Genomic DNA, 16,823 nt, shown 5'->3' on the forward strand with positions numbered 1-16,823 from the left:
TGTGTGTGTGTGTGTGTGTGTGTGTGTATGCACAAGCAGGGAAAAGGGGGCAGAGGCAGAGGGAGAAGCAGACTCGCTGCTGAGCAGGGATCCCAGAGCAGCACTCGATCCTCGGACCCAGGAATCATGACCTGAGCGGAAGGCAGGTGCTTCACTGACCAAGCCACCAAGGCACCCATTATCGCTGTTTTATAACGTGAATGCAGTGCTGACACTTACTCTTGTATTTACCATTTCTGTCCATCACTGTGCCGTCCTGCACTGCAGGCCACTTGCCCGGGATCATTCTACCTGAATTAGATACTTAGATCCTTCCGAAGTTTCCGTAGTGAGAGTTGTTGGTGATGAACATTCTCAGCTTTTATCTATCTTTAAATGTAATTATTTTGCCTTCACTCGGGAGTGATGGTTTTGCTGGATATACAGCTATAGACTGACAGCAGTATTTTCCCTCCGCATCATGAGATAGAAATCTATTCTCTCTGGACTTCCGTGTTGCTGTTGGGAATCAGCAGTCTGGCAGGGTCTGTGTAGGTAATCTGGTATTTTTACTGTCTCACTAGCTTAAGAGTTTCCCTTTGTGTTTGGTGTTCTGACCCTTTGCTACAAAGTATCTAAAGTATGGAATTTTTTTTAATTAAAATTTTAATTTTTTAAAGATTTTATTCACTGCAGAGAGGGAGAGCAGGGGGCAGGGCGGAGGGTCAGAGGGAGAATCTCCAGCCGATTCTGCTCTGTACATGGAGCCCGATGTGGGTCTTGATCCCAAGACCTGGAGATCAGGACCTGAGCAGAAACCATGAGTCGGACACCCAATCGGCTAAGCCATCCAGGCTCCCTAGGTAGGGGTTTCTTTTTACCATCTTTCTTAGAATTTGGTTCTCTGAAACAGAACCGACATCTTCCATCCATTCTATAAAGTTTCGCAGTCATTTCTTAATATTTCCTCTCCCTCTTGGTTCTCTTATCTCCTCCAGGAGCCCCTATTAAATGTCTGTTGAAGGACCTCGCTCGATCCCGCCTTGCCTTCGCGCTCACACTTTATGCCTCACTTTCTCTCTTTGGTGCATCTGGGCAAGAGGCTATTTTTAGAGCTACTTTCCAGCTCGGTGTTTGACTCTCGGCCGTGTCTCTGTCCATGGGGTTTTCAATTTCACTTTTCTCTCATTTTTAGAAGTTCTGCTTTTTTTTTTTTTTTTAATTCCAAAACAGCCTAGACAATGTTGAACTCCCTTTTTTGCTTGCATCAATCACATTTTGTGATTTCTTTTATTCCTATAAACCATTAAGGACATTTTTATTTTAGCATGAATTCTGGAACCAAAATCCCCGGCTTCAGATCTCGGTGAATTTGAACAAGGCACCTAACTTCTCTAGGTCTCTGTTTCCTCACATGTGGAATGAAGGAAAAGGTCTGATTCTCATCTCTCTCTCCCTCCCCCCACACTTTCCCCCTCTTCTTCCTCCTCCTCCTTCATTTCATTTTTCAAGCAGCCGGAGAGAGCTTTACATTTGTAATTTGTTCATTATCTCTATTCATTTTGGCCAAAGTGAGAGACTGGAAGAAACCCATTAAAGTTTCCCTTAGGCTGCGTTGACATTTTTACATTTTAACATCCCCAATGTTTCCTTCTCGTGAATTCTTAGGAGAAATATCCAATTATTTTCTTCCCATTTACCATGACGACCTGTTCTGAAAACCCAAATAGAGCCCATCAGGACCCCTTGGCTGTGGAATCAGGAGGGACGGACGCCAGGACTTTGATTCCCAGATGCTCGTGGTGCCGGGTGGTTGATTATTATTGGTTAACACCACTGCCCATTCCTACCCCGGGAGAACATCATTTGAACAGAGAAGGATTCATCCCCCATCAAAAAAGAAATGAGCAAGGCCATTCCCTGTGCATGTAGCTCTCTCACCGGGGGCAACAGAACAAACACTCAAACCAGGTGGCTTCGCAGACTCAAACACAAAAACACAAATGTGACTGTTCTTTTCCTTTTTCTTTTTTTAATGGATGCTCTTTTATAGTTCTAGGATAGAGAACATTTTTAACTGGGGAACAATAATTTTCCCATTCCTTTGGCCCACCTGAGCAGACCATCATGCAAACAGAACTTAAATCCTGACCTTGTCGCTTTAGCTCTCAAACTTCCTCCGGCTCCTTACCCCGCTGTGGAGGGTGTGCAGACCGAAGGAGGGTGCCGCAGGCCAGCCCTGCTGCGCGGTCCCCCTGCTGGTCCGCTGCGGGGTCCCCCTGAGCTCACCTCCATGCAAGCTTGCCTCCCATTTCTAAAGTGTGCCCTCCAGCCGTGGCTCCTGATTACTTTCTCAGCCCTCCCTTTACCTAATTACTTTCATCTCATGTGGTCTTAACAGACTGATTGCTTGCCTGTGGCCTTGACAAGAATGGCCAAGGTGAACAAAAAGATCCGTCACAAAAAAAATTCCGATTTTTTGGAAAACTGGAAGGCCCCACTAGTCCCACTTTCCAGCACACTAGGGACAGGGTCGTAGCCATCTGTAGACAGAGCTGGTACTCTCTGGCCCACCCAGGCCCCACTGCTTCCCCCACTCCCCCGCCCCTGCCTGGGCCCACAGCTGGTAATAGAGTCTCTGCTCGAAGCCTGAGTTAGGCCCCTGACTCCAAGGGCAATTACATGTCCTGAATAGAGAAGGTACAACCCCTTGGCCTCTTTCTCCAGCCCCAATCCCAGAGTCTAATCAGAGATAAGAAAATAATCAGGAATAAGAAAGAACAGAAAAGGGGTGCCTGGGTGGCTCAGTCAGTTAAAGGGTCTGACTTCATCTCAGGTCATGATCTCGGGTCCTGGGATCCAGGCATCGGGTTCTGCACCCAGCAGGGAGTCTGCTGGTCCCTCTCCCCCTGCTCGTTTTCTCTCTCAAATAAATAAATAACTAAATAAAATCTTTTTAAAAAGAAAGGAAGGAAGGAAGGAAGGAAAAAAGAGGTAGGGGGGAGAAAGAAAGAAAAAGAAGGAAAGAAAGAAAGAAAGAAAAGAAAAGAAAAGAACGGACCACTGAAAAGGGAGCTCTTTTGATGACCGTTTCTCCAGTGTCAGTTAGCCTATCTCCACCACTCCGGGCATGATGCTACGAGCTCCCACGAAGGGAGCGGAGACCGGGGGTCAGGCCACCACTTCTCTACATGTTTTCCACCCACTGACACGCTGATTCCCACAGTCGCCCTGGGAACCAGATTGCGACACCGTCTTGCTTATTTCCCAGCATCCGTCTGCAGACCGCACTTCCCAGGCCGTCTCCAAACTGGGGGCGGCTCTCGCCCCCAGTCCAGAAGGTGCAACTTCCTGCAAGTGTCTTTAAAAGGACAGGCAGGTGCTGCTACAAGCTTTCTTTCCTCTTTCTGCTGTCGGGAGTTTTCTTTGACTCAGTCTCTCTTTCGTCTTCGGTGCTTCTGGGCTTCTGGAAGCCACCACTGACGTTGCTGCCACACTTCCTGACTGCAGAGCCACGCTGGCTGCCATGAGATCACCCCCAGCATCTCTGTTCTCACCTCCTCTCCTTGCTCCCCCTCCCCCATGCCCGGAATCGGCCGCCTCCCCCTCAGGTGCCACTTTCCCACTCTTCTCCCACTGGGAAAGACAGGAGGCAAGGTCTTGGGGAAAGTAAGCTGATCTGGTCTCTTACTCTGGGCAATGTCTGGTCGTCTCCAATTCTGTGGCAGGAAGGTCGCCTGGCAGAGAGCCATTTCTAGTCCCAAGCCTCCATGGCTGTCACTGAGAGGCGGAGTGCGGGGTGGGCAGCCTGTGCTCCCCGGGGGGCCTGCGGCGGCCTTCACAGGCGTGTAAACTTGCTTCTCTGCCGGGCTGCAGGCCGCGCAGGTCTCTCTCTGAGGGTCTGTGCTCTTCCTCCCAGAACAAGCTGGCTGTCGCCACCGCAGGGCTTACCGAGTGGGGCGACACTCGGTGTCGGAAAGGCAGGACAGTTCTGGCAGTGACTGGAAGGGGGCAGCTGGACCTCAGGGATCGTGGACGACATGGTTCCCCCCGGAAGAGTGGTTCTTTGAGGCAGCTGGGCAAGTGTCCAGGCATTTGTGGGGAGGTCAGTCCTCCTGTAGGCTTCGGTGTGATGGAACTTAACGAAAGTCATTGAGTTAATGTTTCAAAACTTTAGTCTACAGGTTTTTTTTGTTTTGTTTTGTTTTTTGTTTTTTTTTTTAAGATTTTATTTATTTCTTTGACAGACAGAGATCACAAGTAGGCAGAGAGGCAGGCAGAGAGAGAGGAGGAAGCAGCCTCCCTGCTGAGCAGAGAGCCGGAGGTGGGGTTCGATCCCAGGACCCTGGAATCATGACCGGAGTCGAAGGCAGAGGCTTTAACCCATTGAGCCACCCAGGTGCCCCTAGTCTATAGTTTTAAGAAAAATGTGTGTGTGTGTGTGTGTGTGTCTAAAATACTGTCAGATTTTCTCAGTGCCAGGATCTTGCCAGAAGCATCTGGTATTGCTATGGCAACAGAATGAGGGCAATGTGTTTGGGGCATGCTGCCGACGGGATTCAGAGATTTTCCTCTTCGGAATCTCATCCGCCGACAGGCAGGATAGTCCAATCTTGCAGAAGGCAGAGGTGGGAGGAGTGAGAGAATGCAGGGTAGGAGATGGGAGATTCTGGGCCGCATGGAAACACAGTCTGGGCACATCTGATCCGGCACCGACGGAGTCCTTCTTCCTGTCCATCTCTGCGGTCTGTCCGCTTAGTTGTCCTGAGCCCTCACAGGGCTGAGCCTCCAACCTCCCCACACCCCTCCCACCCCCTACCCCCGCCCCTGCTTTCACCCATCCCTCCCCCACTTCTAAAGTGCTTTTCTTTTTTTTTAAACATCTTTTTTTTTTTTTTTTAAAGATTTTTATTTATTTATTTGACAGAGATCACAAGTAGACAGAGGATGAAGCAGGCTCCCTGCAAAGCAGAGAGCCCGAAGCGGGGCTCGATCCCAGGACCCTGGGACCACGACCTGAGCCGAAGGTGGAGGCTTCAACCCACTGAGCCACCCAGGTGCCCCTAAAGTGCTTTTCAAGAGATAGTTGTGTCGCTTTCTTGTTTAAAATCCACGAACACAGGCGCCTGAGTGGCTCACTAGGTTAAGCCCCTGCCTTTGGCTCAGGTCATGTTCCGAGAGTCCTGGGATCGAGTCCCACACTGGGCTCCCAGCTCAGTGGGGAACCTGCTTCTCCCTGTACCCTTCCCCCCTGCTCGTGCTCTCTCTCTCTCTCAAATTAATAAATAAAATCTTTAAAAAGAAAAACAAAAAAACAAAAAAAACCAAAAATCTGCTAAAAAAAAAAAAAATAAATAAATAACACCAAACCCACCAACTGACACTGGGCCTCAAAAGCCGCCAGGAATGGAGACTGCGGCAGGACCTGCTCTTCTGCGGGGCTCCGATGGCACACCCCAGGCACACCCGCTTTGGTCCTCTCTGCCCTCCTCCCACGCCTCCTCGCTGCAGCAGCCCCCGCCGACTACGAGGCTAACTGCACTGCCTGCACTGCTCAGGGCTGTGTTCAGCCCCTGCGGTGCGGCCAAGGGAACAGTCTCAGGTCACCTGCCGCTCACCTCCCGGCCACGCACCACTCAGAAGAGCAGGTCACACAGCGCCGGGCCTGGTAAGGGAGGCCGGAGGCGCCGGCGGAGGAGCGCAGCGCCACCTGGTGGACCTTTCAGGTAGCGCGGCCGCCTGGCCCCTCCGCGCTCAGGCCTCTGGCGAGCGTTTCCAGCGCTCCTGGGCCGGGCCTCCCCCAGGCGGGTGAGGTTCTCAGGCCCCACGTTCAAAGTCAGCACCCGGCTGCTCCCGTGCTGAGCGGGACAGGACCCGCACCTGAGACGTCTGAGGCCTTGACGCGGCCTGCCCGCTCCCTTCAAAGCCCTTCGAAACAGAGGAGAGGGCAAAAGTTTGAAAAGCCTCCATTGTGGGGTCAACACCAGCAGGGGTGTGAGGGCGAGAGGAAGGAGGTCAGGTGTACGAGGCGGGGCGGGGAGCGGGGGCAGGCTGCTCAGGTGGGGTTTCCCTGAGAGACAGCATTTGGGTATAAAATGGGAGGCAGTCTCCTCACTCCCTAGCATCTTCAGTGCTCGAAGCAACCGTGTGACCAGACCCTGTCCTCACGGGCCTCTCCGTTGTGATAAAGACGTTAAAGACCCAGCTAAGGTGCGTACTGGGGCAAAAGAGGGCTTCTCAACCGGGTTCTTAACCTTGACCTTGCTGACACCGGGCGGGGCCGCTCCTTGCTGCGGGGGGTTGCGCAGTGCGCTCTCTGAGCCTCCGCTCACCGGATGCACGCCGCGCTCCGCCCAGCTGGGAGGACCCTAATGTCTCCAGACATCTCTAGGTGTCTCCCGGGGGCAAAGTCGCCTCGTGTTGAGGACCCTTGACACAGACGTATTGGTCTCCAGGAGATGGAGCCCCAGGCCGGGAGACGAAGAGAACAGGGGACAGGAACACCTCAGGCTGGAAGGGGTCCTGGCCACGTGCTGACAGCAGCGCTTTGAAATGAAGTCAGGGCGGACCTCATCTTTTGGTAGCACGTGAGCCCTGTTACAGATGGAAATTTCCACACCTCCGCCACCATTCTCACGACGAGAGTAACCAAGCCGGGGGTGCCTGATCCACAGCGGCTGTCTTTGCTTTCACCCGCCGGGCAAAAACCATCCTTTTTGGGGGATGGGAGGAGGCCAAGCTGGAGGTGTTGTCAGGGGCCGCTCAGCAGAGCCCTGGAGGTCATCCTAAAGAGTTTGGATTTTATCGAAATGTCCCTGGAATGATCTGTCAGCACGAACAAGTGGAAATGTAACGGGGATGCATTTTGTGTACATTTGGGGGCGTCCCCCTCCTAACCTCATCTGACTTCATTCTCTCCCACCTTCGCACTGGGGTTTTGGGCTTCAACATCTGAACCTTGGGGGGGGGGGCACCCACTTTCAGTCCACGAGTCCTGCCCTCCGAGGCATGGGAGCCCGCCCCTGCATGCTGGGCTCTCCCCCCCCCCCCCCCCCCGGCTGCCCTCCTCCTCTCCCCCTACACTGCTAGGAAGGGAGCGGGAATTTTCTTGTTCCTTCATATTCCCCCAAAAGAGAAGTAATGAGAGGTCGTGAGTTGTTCAGAGAGACTTTGCGGTGAGGACAAATGCCACCTACCTCCCGCTTCCCTCTAGGGCCACGGCTGGTGGATTGTGCATTTCTAAAACGGCCCAAAACAGATTTGGGTGCAAAGCAGAACGCTCCTGGAGTCCCTTAGAGGAAGTTCCAGACATGACCACCAGGTGGCAGCAGGTGAACAGTTGTTTGTTTGTTTGTTTTTTTCCCCAAGACCCTGCAGACTCAGGACCGACTAAATCCTTGCTCTGGGTGACCTGAACGGTGGGAACAGCATGAGCCTCCCACTCCCTCTGCACCAGCCTGTCTCTCCACAAAGAAGTATGGTCCCGCGCTGGACCCGTCTGTGTGTATGCACAGACATTAATTCCTGTGCTTACTGGTTGCACTGACCACTCACACCATCATATACTTCCGACTCCCCTAAATGCCAAGGAAGGGGAGGGTGCTCCTAGCAGGGGCCCTGATTCAGGCTTCCCGGAGAGGCTATTCCAGGCAGAGGAGCAACTTGTGGCCAGGCTTGTCAGAGCAGTAGAGCAGAGGGCAGGGCAGCCGGAAGAGAGGGAGTGACGGGGCAGGTGGGGTAAGCCCACGAGGAGGGCAGGCAGCCGTCAGATCCCCGAGGGCAGGAAGGCCTTGCTTCACTTTGGAGCGTCTCCTTTAAGGAGCAGAGGAGGGCATGGCCTCTTCCTCTAGAGTCAGTTTCTGAAAGAACATTCTTTCTCCAGGATATGGAAGGCACATCAGACCTGGCAAAGCCCTTCCACTGTGAGATTCTAGTCCTCTGCACAAATGAAGAACGTCTGATTGCAATCACCCTGCAACGGTCTATTTATTCCTGGACGTCTTCTTCCCTGACTCCATTTCCAGGCTAGTGAACTCTTGCTTGTGGGTAAAATATACCCTCTTGAAAATGTTTTATATATATATATATATATATATATATATATATATATATATATATATATATTCCATCCTCTTGTCTTGGTTTTCTCCAGATGTTGGGACAAAAAGACACTTCTCCTCTGCTTTGGAAAGAGTGGGGAGGGGCGCTTGGGTGGCTCAGTTGTTTGGGCTGCTGCCTTTGGCTCGGGTCATGATCTCAGGGTCCTGGGATCGAGCCCCGCATCGGGCTCCCTGCTCCGCAGGAAGCCTGCTTCCCTCTCTCTCTCTCTGCCTGCCTCTCTGCCTACTTGTGATCTCTGTCTGTCAAATAAATAAATAAAATCTTTAAAAAAAAAAAAAAAGAGTGGGGACCCTGCCCGGGAGGCCCGAGACTCTGGCCCTGGGGAGCACAGTCCAATGAACCCTGAATCAGCCGGGGAAAGATGCCCAGAAAGGGGGCGGAACAGGTCAAAGGTGAGCTTGGCCTTCCTTGCAGATCTAAGGAATCTTATCTCTCTGTCTCTGATCTTAGGTCGAATCTGCCTGAGGGGTGGCACTAAAACCACTTTTAGTGTTCAAGCACCCAGAATCTGATGAAGCCCGCCCGTTCCAGAGAAGCTTTTTGGGCCTCCCCCAGACAGAAAGAGTGTTTTCGATCGTCTGTGCTTCTTCTGGCCTGCAGAGGTAAACTCAGTGGCCAGGGTACAGGATGGGTCCCTACTTCCCTTTATCAATTGGGAAGGTACAGGGGTGCCTAGGTGGCTCAGTGGGTTAAGCCTCTGCTTTCGGCTCGAGTCACGGTCTTGGAGTCCTGGGATCCAGCCCCGCATCGGGCTCTCTGCTCAGCAGGGAGCCTACTTCCCTTCCTCTCTCTCCCTGCTTCTCTGCCTGCTTGTGATCTCTGTCAAATAAATAAATAAAATATTTTTTAAAAAAGGTACTTAATCTCATTTGTTTACTGTGGAATATTTGTATGTAAATCCCCTAGATAAAGCCCAAGATGGGACTGGAAAATGTGTCCTGGGTGTCACAGTATAGAAGCATTGGTGCCCCTGAAGCCTTGGAGGGGTGGTGGGGGGGTGACAATGGGGGGTGACAACCAAGACGGGGCCCTGTAGAATGTCTTCTCCGAAAGAGAGAAACTGGGGGCTCAGAGCTGGGCTAAGGTGCTGGGCCACCCTTCAGGGACATACCAGAAACTCTTGGAAGGGAGAAGCCCTCTTTTTTTTTTTTTTTTTTTTTTTAAGATTTTATTTATTTATTTGACAGACAGAGATCACAAGCAGACAGAGAGGAGGAAGCAGGCTTCCAGCTGAGCAGAGAGTCCGATGCGGGGCTTGATCCCAGGACCCTGGGATCATGACCTGAGCTGAAGGCAGAGGCTTTAACTCACTGAGCCACCCAGGCACCCCATGGGGAGAAGCCCTCTTTAGTGTGGGCCTGGCTCTGCCTATATTTCTACCCTGAATCTGGGAGCCTATATGCCCCCCTCTGACCTTTTCACTGGACCGGGGTGAACTTGGAGATTGGCTTCTCCTGCCTGGTCCTCCTCCACTAGCCATGGACTTCTGAACCCTCCGCCCTGTCCTCAGACCCCATATCACTCAGAGAGTTTCCATACCTATGTGGGCCACCCTCCCACGGGTCCCCTCCCCAAAAAGAGTCGATCAGCATGGTTTTTGCTTTACAAATTCATAGTATTTCAAACAGGGACCTAGATGCACCATTTGAAACATATCACCATCAGATGGAACCTCTGTACTTGAAATGTCTCATTTAACCAACTATTAGGGACATTTGTGGGGACTCCAGGCATCTCCAGGGCTAAGGGAGGGGCTACAACGGTCATTCAGATCCTTAAATGACTCCCACTCCAAAGGCATTTGAACATTCTAATTGTTGGCTACCTGCAAACACACACCCCAAGTGTAGCCAGTTTGGGGAGACCCGGCAGCCCTGGAAGGGTCAAAACATAAGCAAAGCTTTAGATCCCCGCACACCGTTGGCTGGGAGGGAAAGATGGTGTCCGGCAATTCCAATTTAAACAGCTGGAAAGTTTGAAAAAAAAAATTAAAATACTTTTCAAGTTTCAATCTGCTGTCTTGGGGGTAATAGCCACCTTTGATTTTTAAGAGACAGCATCTTCTCGTTACTGCTGGGGCCGCTGCTTTCTAGTGTGAGACCCAGTTTCTCAGTGCCAGCTTCCCATTAGAATCACGTGGAAAGGTTTGCTAACCCCCTGCATGGACAGAGCCTCTGTCCCCCCTGGTTCAGACGCTCTGTGGGTGGGACCCAGGTCTCAGCATTTTTTAAAGCTTCTCATGTGATCATGGGGGGCAGCCAAGTTGGTGAACCTGGAATATGAGGCAAGTTTATCCCAAATGCAAGACCAGGATTTCTTGGGTTCTTCTGCCGTGAGGGTGTTTCCCCTTGGCCATCAACCTGTTTCCCCCCTTTCACGTTAGGTGGGAGAGGAGATAGTGTCTGTGGCAAGGTAGAGCTCTGGTTCTAAATCCCAGAGCTTCAACGTTTAGAAGAGAGACATCCATTCCCGCCCATGTTCTCAAGATTTCCTGCCCCTTTCCTCCTCACAAATGCTTGGAGGTTGGGTTTCTTCTGTGGTTAATCGCTTGCCCTTCCAGGCCTGAATGCAGAGAGCACGAGACTATGGCTAGAGGTGTAGCGAACAAGTTCCAGAAAAGGCAAGCCATTCAAACGGACCTGAGCTCTGCGTGTGTCCCCTAAGTGTCGCCATCCTGTGGAGAAGGGCTCACTGGGCTGGATCTTCCGGGCTGGATCCTAACACCCTTGGGGTTTGCTGGAACTTTCGCAACAAGGAGGCGTGTGTTCCTTATTCTATGCCCGGTGGTTCTCAGCCGAAGCAGTTCTGCCCTGTAGGGGCAAGTGTGGGTATTTGTGGAGAGCTCTGATGTTGTCCCAGTGTGGAGGCAAAACGGCCATGGTGTGGGTGTGGCTCAGGGATGCCAGGCGGCCTCCCATGGTCGGCCAGGAACTGTCCCCTGCAGCAGAGCCAAAGTTTTTCATGAGTGAAAAACTTATTTACAATGATGTGAGCCTACAGGCCAATCCTGCCTTCCAAATGAACTTTTGGGCGCTCTTAAAATATGCCAACAACTTTCCAAGAAGGTGTAAAATGAGGGAGCTTAGTTTTTGAAACTATGTGAGTGGGTAGGATCTATCAACCACAATGTTATTTCCTACAGAGCATTTGTAATTAAAAAGGGAGCACAGGATCTGAGAAGACTCTCTGAGGGGCTGAACTGCTCACTCAGCAGTCCTGTGCCTCGGAAGTGTCGGGAAAACCTTTAGAAATGCCTTTGCGGGGCGCTTGGGAGCCATTTACCCCAGGGACTGAGTGGAGAAGGAAAGGTAGCAACTTGGCTCCGGACAGGATTGCAGGCGAGGGAGAGGCGTGGCCTAGCTGCGTGTAGGCGGGGAAGAGGCGTGGCTTGGGTGGGCGTGGTCGGGCGGGGCCTTTCTGGCAGGTGGATTGATTTCTTTGAGATCTGGCCCTGGTGCCTTAGGGAAAAAGAAGTCGGTGATCCCAGGTAACGACCCGGCTTCACCTTCCTTCCAAGTGACGCTGGATGAAAATATGAACCCCCTAAGCGGAGTGCATCTCTACCTACGAAGTTTTGAAGGTGAGGGAGCCAAAATTTGTAAGGGTGCCTAAATGAAGATTTACTTATTTATTCTTAAAAGATACTCTATCTTTTGGTACAGGAATGAAAAACTGCTCAGCAAGTCCTTTCAGAGACAACCTGAGGGGCCCCGATCCCAAGCAGAACTTCGATCGGGTGCCCGCACCTTAGCCTTACCCCAGATGCACGTCCTGCACGTTCTCTCCTGTTTTCTACAGCACGATGGGGAAGAGATAATGACAGTAACTTTCCTCCAAGGTTTTTGCGAGGATTAAAAGACGGTATGTGCAAAACACTTTAGCATCACCTGGCCCAAGACAGGAAGCAGATGGCAGTGTTGTTGACGAGTTCACAGACACCGGGATCAAGGACCCCCTCATCCATGCTAGGGAATTAAATAACTGAAGCGTTTTGTGTAAGTCTAGGTATGCACTGTAAGCTCCACTCCTTTTCCTGGCAGGGTGCCGGGCACAATTTGACCTTCTGAGCTCCAGGTCATCAGCATGAGCTTCTGTTTCAAGCTCGATGGCCGTGAGCCCTGGCAGATCTGGGGTTCCCTCCTCATGAGAGCTCGCATGACCAGTTTCTTTCTTTTGGATATTATCATCTCAGGAGCATAGATCAGAGTGCACTGTTGCCTGTGGCCCAGGGTGTCTTTCCCCAACAATGTCACCTGCTTGCTTCTGCAAAATGACTTCTGGGACTTTTGGTTGAATGAGTCTGCATTCCTCCACTCCCTCCAAAAATGCTTCTCGGTTGTTCTCAAATGCTTTTGCATTTTCAGAGCCAGGGAGAGGGAAAGAAGTTAGTTTCAGTTACAGAGTGGGGCACTCAGGAAGCAGCCTTGGGGACAGGCATGGCCAAAGCTGCTCTGGGAGCCCAGTGGACATGTCTACTTTTCTTCATGGGTCTTGCCCCTGGTTCTCAGCTCAGGGATGGACATCAACTCCATGATTTGGGGGGTGTACCTTCTCCCAATCCCGAACACCCAACCTTGCAAAAGGACCACCCTTTTGTAGCCATGATTTTAGGATCTTGGCTTTGGTCCAAGACTATGTCACTCTTTTGTTTTACTTTGGAAAGAGTCAGAGTCACAAGTAGTGTTGAAAGAAAAGCAGCCTCTTTAATGCTGGAACACTGTTAAAAGTTCTGTATCGTACCATGGAGGGCCAAATGTCGCCGTGCGAACGACCTCTCCACAGGAACCCTGCGGCCCACCGTGAGGCTCCTCTGACTTCTCCGCCTGCCTGTGGCTGTGCCATCCCCTCCATGACCAGATGGAGGCCTTTTAGGAGCAGATACAGTGTCCAGTTACCCGTGAAGTGGTGATAAGGACAATACTGAGTGTGCATCTGTGCCAGGCTTTTAAAATTTTTTTTAATTTTAATTTTAATTAATTAATTTATTTATTTGGAGAGGAAGAGAGGGTGGGGAGAGGCAAAGAGAGAGAGAGAGGACCTTAAGCAGGCTCCACGCCCAGTGTGGAGCCAGATGAGGGGCTCGATCCCATGACCCTGAGCACTTAACCCACTGAGCCGCCCTGGCACCTGTCAGGCTCTGTGTTAAGAATTCTCTACGCATCAAATTTAATCTTCTCAACAATCCTGTGAGGCAGGTTCTGTTATTAATTCTCCATTCATGGCTGAGAAACTGAGGCACGCCCAAGGCTGCACAACAAGCACACAGCCTGGGCTCATGGGCTGTTGAATTAACCGGAGAAGTCCCTGTGGTTTATTTCTAAGAATATTTTTTCAGATGCAACTCTCTGTTGAATGATGAGCTTCAAAGCTAACGGAGTGAGAGTCTAGTAGTGGCTGAACAAAATCTGAAAGCCTAAGAGCTCATCCCATCAAGCATCACCCACTTTAGCCGTTAAAGGAACCCAGGTGCTCTTCCACTGGACTCAGTTTCCCTCCAATGTCCCAAGGAGGCGGGCGGGCATTTGCTGGGTCTCAAGGTTATGGCTGAGCCATGCTGAGTTTTTCCTCACCTGTGGGACATGCCTTCGTGATGACATGGGCTGCAACTGACCATCCCCTGTGTATCCTCGCCAGTGCTCTGGCACGTCTGAGGGTAAACTGAGGACAGGGGCTACCACCCGTGGTTAGCTGCTTACAAAGAAGTCTCAGTTGGTCCATACAGAGGAGCAAATAAACTCGCACGCGCCAGCTGGCTGCGGGATGTATTTTCATATAATGTAGCTGCTGAGCTGTGATGGGCATGGCTGACGTGCTGGCACCTTCTATGCCTAAAAACTCTAAGATGACTTTCCTGAGCCCTGCCGGAGACCTGCGATAACAATTCACATAATGAGAAGAGACAGAATATGAGGATTCTGAGGAAGCCATCGCAGCTCTGGACACGTGCTAAAGTAATAACAGTTTAGCCTTTACATCAAACCCAGTTAAATATTTTGGGGGCAAAAGAAACAGTAATAGGCAGCTTTCTGGGACTGTTCTTTGTGATTCTGAATCTCGGTGTTATTTCCCTAACTGCTCTTCCCATTTTTCAAATGAACACACAGAGTGTCACGTTAGCTCCCATATGTCCCTGTACACCAATGGTATTTTTTTTAAACGGAGAACTCCAAAAGCTCATAGTGACAAAGATGGCTTATTTCTAATTTACTTCCACCGGGAATTAAAAAAGGAAAAAAGTAATACAAGCCCCTCTGGTCAGTGAGGGTGGAAACTCTGTCCCCAGGTTTGCTTTCTGGTCGGCAAACCTTGGGTGAGCCGCAGAGACAAGGGTCAGCAGGTTACGAAGGCACCACTCTTGGAAATGCATGTACCAGGAGCTCATCATGACTCAGAAAAGCAGGGCTTTCCGAAAACCGGTTCATGTCCGATTACGTGTCACTGACAACATCCTCAAAACCCAAACCATTTAGCTTGGCGATAGTTAACGTTTATTCTCAGATTAGGAAGCAGTTTGAGGGACACGGTACAAAAAAATAATAAGCATGCAGCCCTTTATTTAGTTTTGCAAAGTCTCTGCTTATAGTTCTGTATATTACATGACTGTGTTATACAAATACATTTATTTACAAAAAAACACTCTAGCTGTGCAAACTTGTTGCTTTTTAAAAATGTACGGGGAGCCCCCATTTCTGCCCATCCCGAGATAAAGTTTTAAAGCATGCATAAAAATTAACTTTGGTGTGGGAAAACTACTCTGTGCTGTCACATACAGTATTTCTGATGTCTATTTATATATGTACAAAAGTTGATCAGTTGACAGAACCGTACAGAAGTGTACATGTTAAAATTCACAATGTAATAGTGTGGGTTACCAGGTCTCCGAAAGCAAAGGAAGGGGTTCGATACTGCAAAGAAACCAGCTAGAGAATCCCAATATGTTGAATAAAAAAAAAAAAAAAAAGAAAAGAAAAGGAAAAGAAAAGAAAGAAAAGCAAAGAAAGCTAGCTCGCTTGGGCTGCAAATTATCATACGTAATTTTCATGGCAGTGCAACAGGTTCGATAAACTGCCTTCGACACTCGCCTCGGGGCTAGCTTGTGTCGAAGTTCACGGCATACTGTCTAGCACACTACTTTCACATGTACAATGCTATAGTATCAAAATGTTTTTGGCAAAAAGGATCTTGAAAGGAACCATGAAGTTCTGACAAAAATAGAAATCTGTAATAAAGCTAAATAACACTAAAATAAAAGGAAATATTATAGTATCTGTTTTACAATTTGTATAGTCACACTTGTGTATTTCTCTGTTCATGTCTAGTCTCCGTAATGAAAAATATTTTTGTACAAAACATACTAAAATTCTGGAATCATACATGTTTTACATGCTGAATACATTTCCCCCTCCCCCGCATCTCACACGCACACTTCTCTCCTGCCAGCCACTCTCTGTAACACATGCTTACTTCATGTAACAGATATCGAATATAGACAGTAAACACTATGTAATTACAACAGCAACAAAGTAAAAAAAAAAAACCAAAAAACGAACAAGCTTTACCGAGATCTAGTCGTCCAGTATTTAGCACATACTTAGCATGAAGCCCCATAGAGTATAGCAATATGGTACATTCTCTTGTGAAAACAGTTGTTGAAGACTGTTGAAAAAAAAAAATTCTTTTTTTTTTTTTTTTTTTTTTTTTTAAAATGCAACTCCGACTTGTGCCTAATAGGATTTGGCCTTTAAGAGGTTTCTTTTGCTGTGGATGGGGTGGCTTTGCTGGAACTTCCATTCTGTGCCTTGTAGCTGGTGAGGCCGGGAGTGTGGATGGTTCGGACGCCCTTGGCACCTTGACTCAGTAAAGTGGGGGAGGCGGGGGAGGGCGGGGAGGAGGAGCACTGGGGAGCGGCTGCTCGGCCGTTTTGAGTCTGCAGTGAGAATGAGAGATGGTGGCCTTTACCTGCGTGAGTGGGGCTCTGAAACTTTAAGGAGCCATTAGAGACAGAGGGGATGAGGGAGGCAGAGGGAGCAGAGCGTCCTGTCTGGGGGCTGAGAGGGTTAGAAGTAACCGGTGGCTTAACAGTAGGTGGGACAGGCAAGTTAGAGCTGTCGCCACTAGAAGAGGGCACAGAACTGCTTTTCCCAGAGCTGGGAGAAAGGGCTGGAATCCTAGAAGCAGGTAAGGAGGGGCAAGGAGGCTTACAGTCCCCACCAGCTTTCTTAACACTTCCATTAGCCTGCGAATAAAGATGGCGGGAGACAGTTTGTCAGAAAGCTGGTAACACGATCGATGCACAGGGTCTGGCAACACAGCCCTTCCGAGCACACATTAAATACCAGACACCAAACCACACCAAACCAGTTCAAGGCCTGAGCTCTAAGTCCTGTCGTGCTGTACTGAACCTGGCAGAAACCCCCAGAGGACGGAGCGCAGGACGTGCGGAAGAGGAGAAAAGGGAAGAACAGGTGTCGGTGAGAACAGGCACATCCAGCATCCCACGCCCGTCCCGGTGCCAGGCTGGCCATGCGTCTGCGGGGGAGGTTACTGGGGTGGGGGCGGGGCGGGGCCATCGTGACGGACAGTTAATGTGCCTCCAGTGCAATGCGGTCAGCATCTACGTTAGTACTGGTGACTTTCGGGGCAGCTCAAGGACAGCTCTGTCTCGCTTTCCCAACATGGTCTGATGAACCACTACCTTCACCAGAGAAAAGCCAAGGGGCCTG

The 16,823-nt window shown here is 50.2% G+C and overlaps 1 protein-coding gene across 18 annotated transcripts in view; it reads right to left on the minus strand.

Annotated features, from left to right (window-relative positions):
• Window positions 1-14,634: 14,634 nt before the first annotated feature.
• KIAA1217 (KIAA1217 ortholog) overlaps window positions 14,635-16,823 on the minus strand; it is a 289,219-nt gene continuing 287,030 nt past the window's right edge. For all 18 annotated transcript variants that reach the window (XM_059183912.1, XM_059183911.1, XM_059183910.1 and 15 more), the window contains one exon: window positions 14,635-16,336. In XM_059183912.1, the coding sequence (XP_059039895.1) occupies window positions 15,842-16,336 (495 nt within the window). In that variant the 3' untranslated portion in view covers window positions 14,635-15,841. The remainder of the gene's footprint in view (window positions 16,337-16,823) is intronic.

Source organism: Mustela lutreola, chromosome 8 (assembly GCF_030435805.1).
Source record: "Mustela lutreola isolate mMusLut2 chromosome 8, mMusLut2.pri, whole genome shotgun sequence".
NCBI lineage: Eukaryota > Metazoa > Chordata > Mammalia > Carnivora > Mustelidae > Mustela > Mustela lutreola.